This window comes from Falco punctatus (genome assembly GCF_963210335.1).
Source record: "Falco punctatus genome assembly, chromosome: 6".
NCBI classification, from domain to species: Eukaryota; Metazoa; Chordata; class Aves; order Falconiformes; family Falconidae; genus Falco; species Falco punctatus.
This window is the reverse complement of record NC_137585.1, coordinates 77,502,645-77,511,792: the sequence shown is the minus strand read 5'-3', so window position 1 is coordinate 77,511,792 and position 9,148 is coordinate 77,502,645. Positions and strand designations below refer to the sequence as shown.

Genomic DNA, 9,148 nt, shown 5'->3' with positions numbered 1-9,148 from the left:
GGGACATGGCGGGGACCTGGAGGACCACAGAGGCAGCCATAGGACTGTGGAGGGGACTTGAATGCTGGGGGGGGAGTGACTGGGGACCACGGAGGGATGAGGGGACACAGCAGGGACATGAGTCTTGGAGAGGACCAGGGGTCATGGCAGGGGACAGAGCAGGTCCATGGGGGTCCCCAGGTGACCACATGGGGTACAAGGAGACCAGGAGGTTGTGGAGATGATGGTGAGGGACCACCGGAGGGACACAGAGGGGTCCCTGGAAGTCCCCTAGGCCTCTTGGGGGACCTGATGGACACTTGATGTTGTCCCTCTGTCCCCCCCATCCTTCAGGACGCGGTGAAGATCATGGCGAAGGACCTGGTGCGGACGCGGCGCTATGTGAAGAAGTTCATTACCATGAGGGCCAATGTCCAGGCCGTGTCCCTCAAAATCCAGACCCTCAAATCCAACAACTCCATGGCCCAGGCAATGAAGGGTGTCACCAAGGCCATGGCCACCATGAACCGGCAGGTGGGTGCCTGGGCGGGATGTCCCCAAGGTTGTGGCCACTGTGAGATGCTCCACAGGGATGTCCTTGAGTTGTGGCCACCATGAGCTGCCTTGGCAGTGGCCACGAGGACATCCCAAGGACTGTGGCCACCATGAGCAGCCCCAGGGGAGACCCCCAAGGCTCTGGTCACCGCAGGTTGCCCTAGGCCACCCATGAAGGTGTCCCCAAGAGCATGGCTACCAGCAGCAGCCTCAGGGGGATATTCCTGTAGCCATGGCCACCACAAGCTTCTTGGGGTGGCAATGAGGTGGTCCATGAGACTGTGGCAACCACGAGCTGTCCAAGGCCATGGCCACCGGAAGCTACTCAAGGTGGGCATGAGGATGTCCCCAAGACCATAGCCACTACAAACCACCTGAGGTGGCCACGGGGACATAGCTGAGGCTGTGGCCACTTGCGAGCTGCCCAAGGTGGCCATGGGGACATAGCCAAGGCTGTGGCTACTGTGAGGTGCCTGAAGTGGCCATGGGGACATCCCCATGTGCCACATGCCGTGTTCCTGTGTTCCCCCAGCTGAAGCTGCCACAGATCCAGAAGATCATGATGGAATTTGAGAAGCAGGCGGAGATCATGGACATGAAGGAGGAGCTGATGAACGATGCCATTGATGACGCCATGGGGGACGAGGACGATGAGGAGGAGAGGTGGGAATAAGGGGGAGTGGGGGTGGGCGCAGTGAGGGGAGGGGGTCATGGTGATGGGACGCTGGGGTGGGACATGAGAAGGGGACGTGGGGAGGTGGGGACAGAGATGTGTGGACGTGGGGGTCATGGGGACAGGGATTTGGGGACGACGGGGGGACACACACTAGGGAGCAGAGATGGGACATGGGGGTCGTGGGGACGGGGATTTGGGGGATGTAGGGGGGACATGAGGGGACAGAGATGTGGGGATATGGGGACATGGGGTCGTGGGGATGGGGATTTGGGGGACGGGGGGATATGAGGGGACAGACAAGGGGATGTGGGGGTTGTGGTGACATGGGGGTCATGGGGACGGGGATTTGGGGGATGTGGGGGGACACATGAAGGGGCAGAGACATGGGGACATGGGGTCGTGGGATTGGGATTTGGGGGACGAGGCTGGGGGGACACGAGGGGACAGATGTGGGGATATGGGGATCGTGGGGACGAGGTGGGGGGTGTGTGGGGGAGGGGCACAGTGGGCACGAGGTGGTGGGAAAGGGGGGACATGGGGGTTGAAGACTTGGGGGGACATATGGGGACACCCTGGGTGGGCTGGGGAGGTTGGGGACACATAGGGGACAATGACAGGGAGGGAGATATGGGACACTGGGAAGGCTGAGGACCCCTTGGCGGGGGGACAGAGCAGCTCAGGGGGTGCTGGGAGGGGTCAGGGGATTTGGGGGGAGTCCCAGTGTCACCCTGACCCCCTTGTCCCCCCCCAGCGACGCGGTGGTGTCACAAGTGCTGGATGAGCTGGGACTGAACCTCACCGATGAGCTGGCGAGTGAGTGGGGCTGGGGGGGTATTTTGAGTATTTGAATATATATTTAAAATATTTGGTATCATTTATTTTATTTATTTTTATTTTTATTTATTTACTTAAATAGATATTAAACTTGTCTGTAAATATGTATTTAAATGGGGGGGGGGGGGGGGGTAAAGGGCCCTGAGGGGCATTGGAGAGCTGGGGGGGCGGGCACATTTTGGAGGTAGAGGGTACTTGTGGGGTCTGGGGGGGGCAATACGTGGTAGATCCAAGCCGGGGGGGCATTTGGGGGGTAGTTAAGGGGCTGAGGGGCATTTTGGGGCATATTTAAAGGGCCCTGGGGGGGATTGGGGAGGCGGGGGGGGGGTGTGGGGTTCTGGGGGGGTGGGTGGGGGGCAATAGGTGGTGGATGCAGGTGGGGGGGGGCATTTTGGGGGGCCAGGGGTGTTATGGGGGGGTGGTGGTGGGGTATTTGTGGTCTGGAGGGATATGTGGGGTATCTGGGGAGGGGGAGATGGAAGGTGGTGACCCCCTGACCTCTGCCCTTTGCCCCTAGCCCTGCCCCTTCCGGGAGGGTCGCTGGCAGCGGGGGAGGGGCGAGCACCCGAGGCCGCAGCTGCGCTGGCTGATGCTGACGCTGACGAGGAGCGGCTCAAGAACCTGCGCCGGGACTGACCTTTGACCTCTGACCCTTGACCCACAACTCGACCCCCTCCCCCCGGCACCCTGTGACCGTGGGGTTGACCCCTGCTGCTCTGCCACCCTGGGGTTCACCCCATCACCCTACGACCCCCAGGGTTGACCTCAGCGACCCTGGAGCTGCCCCGTGTGACCTGCAGGCATCACCCTGACCCCTGCAGTGACCTTTGACCTTGGCCAACAGCAACCCACTGCCCCTGACCTCTCCTTGGCCTCATGGTGTCCTCTGGCCTTGACCTCTGGTGACCTGTGGCTGCTCCCAAGGCTGACCCCCAGTGACCTTTGACCCTGCCCAGCCCTCTCTGGGCTGGGGGGGCTCATCAGGCCTTGACACACACCCCCAGTTATTTGCCCCCCCCGGGCTATTTGCCCCCTCTCCAGGGATATTTCCCCCCCCCCGGTGGTATTTGCTCCCTCTCCAGGGGTATTTGCCCCCCCCCCCCGGCTATTTGCCCCCTCTCCAGGGGTATTTCCCACCCCAGGGGTATTTGCCCCCCCCCCCCCCCCGGTTATTTACCCCTTCTCCAGGGGTATTTGCCCCACCCCAAGGAATATTTACCCCCTCTCCAGGTTTATTTGCCCCCCCCCCCCCCCGGGTATTTGGACCCCCCCCGGTACTTGCCCCCTCTCCAGGGTTATTTCCCCTCTCCAGGGGTATTTGCGCTCTCTGCAGGATTATTTGCCCCCTTCTTCTGGGGCATTTGACCCCCCCCGGGGGTATTTGCCCCCTTGGTCTTGGTTACTGACTCTCTCTTGGGGTATTTGCCCCCCCGGGAGCTCTTTGCCCCCATCTTTCTATTATTTGCCCCATCTTGGGGTATTTGCACTTCCCCCCCCCCCGGGTATTTGCCCCTTTTGGGGGTATTTGCCCCCCCCGGGCAGTTGAACCGGGGCAATAAAGGCTGCATATTGGTACCTGCTGCCTCCTCCCGGCTGCTTCCTGGGGGGTGCCCAGTGCCACCCAGTTTGGGACTGAGAGCACTGGGGAAGGGGGGGGGGGGACATGTAAGGGAGGGGTCCACTGGCAGCTGCTGTGGGGTTGGGGCACTGGGATGGGGGGGGAGTGTGGGGGGGGGCCTGGGTGCTGGGGGTCCCTCCGGGTGGGGGTCCTGGGTGGGGGTCCCAGGTGCTGGGGTTCCTCCTGGGTGGGGGGCCCAGGTGCTGGGGTCCCTCCTAGGTGGGGGTCCCAGGCGCCGAGGTCCCCTCCTGGGTGGGGCGTCCTGGGCGCTGGGGGGTCCTGAGTGCCAGGATTCCTCCTGGGTGGGGGTCCCTCCTGGGTGGGGGCCCAGGTGCTGGGGTCCCTCCTGGGTGGGGGGTCCTTACTGGGTCAGGGCCCCGGGTGCTGGGGTTGCTTGTGGGGTGGGGGTCCTGGTTGCTGGGTCTTTACTGGGTGGGGGGTCCTGAGTGCTGGGGTCCCATATGCTGGGGTCCCTCCTGGGTGGGGGGCCCGGGTGCTGGGGTCCCTCCTAGGTGGGGGTCCCAGGTGCCGAGGTCCCTCCTGGGTGGGGGTTCCTGGGCACTGGGGGGTCCCGAGGGCCAGGGTCCCTCCTGGGTGCGGGGTCTCGGGGTCCCTGCTGGGTGGGGGTCCCTTCTGCTGGGGTCTTTCCTTGATGGGACATCCTGGGTGCCAGGGGCCTTCTGGGTGGGGGTCTCCCAATTTGATGCCAAACCACCAACCATCCCATTTCCTACCCTAAAAACCAACATTTTGGGGCAGATGAGGAATAGCCATGGGGGTAGGGCAGCACCAGCCCATGGGGGGGTGGGGTGGGCAAACCCCCCCCAAACTGCTGCGGCCTTGCTGCGAAAACCCCCTTTTTTGGGGAAAAAAAACCCCAAATTTTGCATTTGTGGCATTTGTGTCTGGTATTTGCCAAATTTCTGATAACAGGCTTCCCTCCCCTCCCCCCCTCTTCTTTTGGTTTTTTTTTCATTTACTAACACATTTTTGATTGAAAAAGAAATAAAAAATGCTGTATTTAAAAAAAAACAGAAAAATTGCCAAATTTCCGATAATGGTCCTCCCTCCCCCCCCCCCTTTTGTTTGTTTGTTTTTTTTAAATTTATTAACATATTTTTGAATGACAAAAAAATTAAAATTGCTATATTTAAAAAAAAATAATAAAATTTGCCAAATTCCTGATAACGTTCCTCCCTCTCCTTCCCCCCTTGTTGTTCTTTGGGTTTTTTTGCATTTATTTACACATTTTTTTCTGTTCAGACTTTGCCCTTTCCAAGGTTCATGCATCCCTGGACAAGCTCGACACGCTGGAAAACCCCCTCCGCCTGGAAGTGACCAAAAAAGACTAAAAACACCCCAAAACTAAAGGGATTGATCCTGGAGTGGGAGCAGCGGCAAGGTAGAGAGTGCTAACTGGGGGGGAAAACCCCCCTGAAAAACCCCAAATCGTTGGGTTTTACCCAAAATCGTTGGGTTTTGCCCCATAATCGTTGGGGTTTACCTCAAATCATTGGGTTTTGCCTCCATATCGTTGGGTTTTGTCCCATAATTGTTGGTTTTTATCCAAAATCATTGGGTTTTGCCCCCAAATTGTTGGGGTTTGTCCCAAATTGTTGGGGTTTACCCAAAAACCATTGGGTTTTGTCCTCAAATCGTTTGGTTTTGTCCCATAATCGTTTGGTTTTGTCCCATAATCGTTGGGTTTTACCCCAACTTGTTGGGTTTCACCCCATAATCGTTGGGTTTTACCCCACATCATTGGGTTTTTGTCCCATAATCGTTGGGGTTTACCCCAAATCGTTCAGTTTTGTCCAAAATCGTTGGGTTTATCCCAGAATTGTTGGGTTTTGTCCCAAATCGTTGGGTTTTACCCCAAAATCGTTGGGTTTCGTCCCATAATTGTTGGGGTTTACTCCAAAATCGTTGGGTTTGCCCCATAATCGTTGGGGTTTACCCACATCGTTCGGTTTTGTCCCATAATTGTTGGGTTTTACCCCAAATTGTTGGGGTTTACCCCCAAATTGTTGGGTTTTGCCTCTAAATCGTTGGGTTTTGCCCCAGATCGTTGGGTTTTGCCCCAAAATGTGGGGCTGGTGGTGTTAGGGAGCCCCCTGGAGTCAGCGTCTGCGAAGACGGGAGTGTTGGGGGCTGGTTTGGGGGGGATGGGGTGTGGGGCTGCTGCAATTAATCAATTTATTTATTAAAAATAGGGATTGAGATCGTGGCCGCCGGAGGTGCCGTGGGATGCCGGCGTGTGAGGTGTGGCAGGGGCGGGGTGGCTGTGGGGGTATTTGGGGGATTTTTAATTCCTTTGGGGGGCAAAAGGGATGCTGCCTAGCGCCTAGGAAATTAAAAATATATGTATTTTTAAAAAAGTTATATATAATAGTTGTTTTTAAAAATTAATATATGTATAATTTTTTTAAAAAAAATAAATACACGTGTAATATTTTTTTAAAAAAATCTACGTATAATAAATTAAAAAAATCTACATAATAAAATTTTAAAAATATGTACTTCTAATAAAATTTTTAAACAATAAATATACGTATACTATTTTTTAAAAAAAATAAATATGCATATAATATTTTTAAAAAATAAATACGGGTATAATAAAATTAAAATTATGTATATTTTTTAAAACAATAAATATAAGTATAATAAAAATATTTAAAAATAAATACATGCATAATAAAAATTTTAAAAGAAATAAATACACATATAATAAAATTTTTAAAGAATAAATACATGTATAGTACTTTTTTAAAAAAATAAATACATGTATAATAAAATTTCTAAAAAAATAGATGTATGATTTTTATGAAAAATAAATATACATATAATTTTTTAAAAAATATACTTATAATAAAATTTTTAAAAATTAATATACATGTAATGAAATTTCTAAAAAAATAAATATATGTATAATGAAATTTAAAATAATGAGTTATGTATAATATTTTTTAAATATACATAAAATTTTTAATAAATAGGTATATGTATAATAATTTTTTTAAAAAAATTAATAGATACATAATAAAATTTAAAAAGGCAGTGATGGTGGGTGCTGCTTTGTGTTCCCCAGCCCCTCACCCCCTTTACAAATCCACCCCCTGTCCGGGCGCGATGTCACCCCAACGGCCCCGGGGGGGTCTGGCTGCGGCCACCAGCCCCGCTCCCCGGCCTGGAGCCGCCAGTGGGGGAGGGGCGCCTGGCGGGGTGACGCTTCCCCTGCTCTCCCCGCAGCTGTTCCTCGCTGCCCGCCCTCCTCTTCCTCAGCCCAGGGAGCCGTGGGGATGGTGGAGTGGCCAGACCCTCGCTGCTGGGAGTGACGGGCCGAGGACCCCCACGCCCTGCCCCAGGTGAGTGGACCTTGGGTGGCTGCTGGGTGCCCACCCAGCCTCTCCCTTCCCTTCCCTGGCCGCGACGGGGTGAAAATCCAACGTGACGACTGGTGGGTTGGGGTGACCTTGGGGAGACTCTGGGCCTGCTCCCATCGTGGGCAACACAGGCTCAGTTTTGAGGAGATTAATTAACATTTAATTTTTTTAAAAAATGATTAATTAAAAATTGAGTGGGATGGTGAGAAATGAGAAAACAGAAACACGGTCTCCTCCTATTGTCTCTGTAGGACGTCGCTTTGGGCCAATGGGGTGGGGTGATGTTGGAATTTTCCCCAAATCCCGTCATTTTTTTCCCAGCAGACACCAGCTGGGGCCTTTACCGGAGGAAGCGGGATGAAGACCCCCCATCCTACCTGAAGTGGGTGCCCTTCGAGGGCCACCTGCCTGCCGACGCCGTCTCCAACTGGAACACCTACGCCAATAGGATTGAGTACGTCTGCTCCACCCAACAGTGGGGTTGCAACACCGGCGCCTACGTCCCCCAGCGCGGTCCCTTGTGCTTCTTCCCGTATGGAGAATGGGAATGGAGCACCCATGACTTCAAGGTGTTGGTCAACGTGGGAGGTTTCGAGGCCTTGGATTGGGTGGCCGACTCTTTCGGCAGCGTGCCCAAGAATGCCGTGGAAGGTTGTCCATCCGTTGACGTCTTCGTTGGGAGGAACCGGTATGGTTTGGGCAAGGTCTCCAAGGACCAAAGGGCTCTTTTCGTCATGGTGGACGGTGAGGAGGTGTGGTACAAGTGGTACCAAGTCTTGGTGGTGAAGAAGGGCCCGGCGGACGTCACCATCTCCGATGTCCGTTACAACATGAGCCAGGCGGTGGAGAACAGGGAGGACATCACGGTGATGAAGACCACGGTGAGGAATGAAGGCTGTCAAGGGATGAGGAAAACCATCACCATGGAGGAGGTGACGGAGACGGAGCACAACTGGCAGATGGACCACAGGGTCTTGGCCACCATCCACGGGGTCTTGCGAACGGCCCTCTTGGCCTTCAACGGGATGGGCTGGGGGGTCACCAATGTCACCGACATCCCTTGGGTCGGTGGAGCCAGTGCTGGTGAGTACGTCGTCCGCACGCACACAGTGGAGGAGGAGTTGCGGCCCCGCACGGCATGCACGGTGGCCTTGGAAGGGCATCGCGTGGATGTTCGTGTCCCCTTCGCCGCTCAACTCATCCGCCAGTTCACCGACGGCCAACGGCACCGCGTGGGGGTCACCGGGTGGGCTCACAGCCGGGCGGTGGTGGGCGTTCGCCCCAAGGTCACGGGGTGCTGGCCCATCACCGACATCCTACCCTGCCAGCCATAGGGATGGCGCCTTCCGGAATATTCCGTCAGGATGCGGAACGTGATGCCACGTGGTTTTACTGTGCAATCTCATTTTTTTGGGTTATTTTCTTTTATTTTCTCTTTATTTTGATTTCCTCGCCCTAAAAACCCACCATCCTGCTCCAAACCAGGATGGCAGCAACCTGCAATCCAGGAAAACACTTTTTAAAAAAAAATTATTTCCCTATTTTTCATTTTTGCAGCTCCAAAATGAGACGGCATCACCACAGAAAGCGAAAAAAACAATTTTTTTCATCTTTATTTTCCATTTGCTCCAAAATAACCCCCGTTTCACCCAAAAAAACCACACCAACGATACAGAAAGCAAAAAACCATCACATTGGCGATCTGGATTTTCGCTTTTTTCCCCTGATTTCACCCCAAAACGGTGCAGGATGGCAAAAAACAGCATTTCTTATGGTGTTTTTCTTTTTTCCACGTGATTTTCCTCCCAACCTGGTCCAGTGGCGGATCCTTCCTCAGATGAGCATAATTTTCCTTTTTTTTTTTTTTTTAAATTTTTCTTGCATGTCATGAAAAATAGTTGCAGAGCAAAAAAAAATAAAAATTCTGAAAACATTCCCCAAAAATTTAATTTTCTAAGGAAAAAGGGTGAGAAATCAGGAAAAAAAAATCCCAATTAAAGGAACGCGAAGGCAACTGCTCATCCCAATGGGATGGGGGCTGGACCCCCCACCCCGCACCCAAGGGGTTAAACCCCTCCCCCCCTTCCCGCCAAGGCAGGAGTG

The 9,148-nt window shown here is 53.5% G+C and overlaps 3 protein-coding genes across 4 annotated transcripts in view; all 3 read left to right on the top strand.

The window, feature by feature from the left end:
- Positions 1-343, top strand: part of TRIM28 (tripartite motif containing 28) — a gene marked incomplete at its 3' end in the record, with an annotated part of 10,828 nt that extends 10,485 nt beyond the window's left edge. Inside the window, exon 18 of the mRNA XM_080393468.1 lies at positions 334-343. Coding sequence (XP_080249594.1) covers positions 334-343 — 10 coding nt within the window. The remainder of the gene's footprint in view (positions 1-333) is intronic.
- On the top strand, positions 303-4,843 carry CHMP2A (charged multivesicular body protein 2A). 2 transcript variants are annotated; one of them, XR_013928877.1, is made up of 5 exons: positions 303-513; positions 1,067-1,197; positions 1,962-2,023; positions 2,562-4,142; positions 4,175-4,843. XR_013928877.1 is itself a non-coding variant. In XM_080391861.1 (4 exons), exons 1-4 carry the CDS (start codon positions 349-351, stop codon positions 2,678-2,680), a joined length of 477 nt encoding a protein of 158 aa, XP_080247987.1. In that variant the 5' UTR covers positions 303-348; the 3' UTR covers positions 2,681-4,843. The 2 variants fall into 2 exon arrangements, 1 of the variants encoding a protein (XP_080247987.1); XM_080391861.1 differs by having other exon boundaries at positions 2,562-4,843.
- Positions 4,844-5,871: 1,028 nt separating this feature from the next.
- On the top strand, positions 5,872-8,978 carry LOC308066336 (natterin-3-like; the record flags this gene model as incomplete). The annotated part of the gene is made up of 3 exons (XM_080393467.1): positions 5,872-5,924; positions 6,912-7,027; positions 7,370-8,978. Coding segments are annotated over 3 exons (1,179 nt in total), but the record flags the coding sequence as incomplete, so codon positions are not given.
- Positions 8,979-9,148: the final 170 nt, after the last annotated feature.

Coding starts and splice junctions, on each gene's coding strand:
- CHMP2A (XM_080391861.1), top strand. CDS start 349: ATGGCGAAGGACCTGGTGCGGACGCGGCGCTATGTGAAGAAGTTCATT. Junction 514..1,066: donor TGGCCACCATGAACCGGCAG/GTGGGTGCCTGG, acceptor GTGTTCCCCCAG/CTGAAGCTGCCACAGATCCA. Junction 1,198..1,961: donor GAGGACGATGAGGAGGAGAG/GTGGGAATAAGG, acceptor GTCCCCCCCCAG/CGACGCGGTGGTGTCACAAG.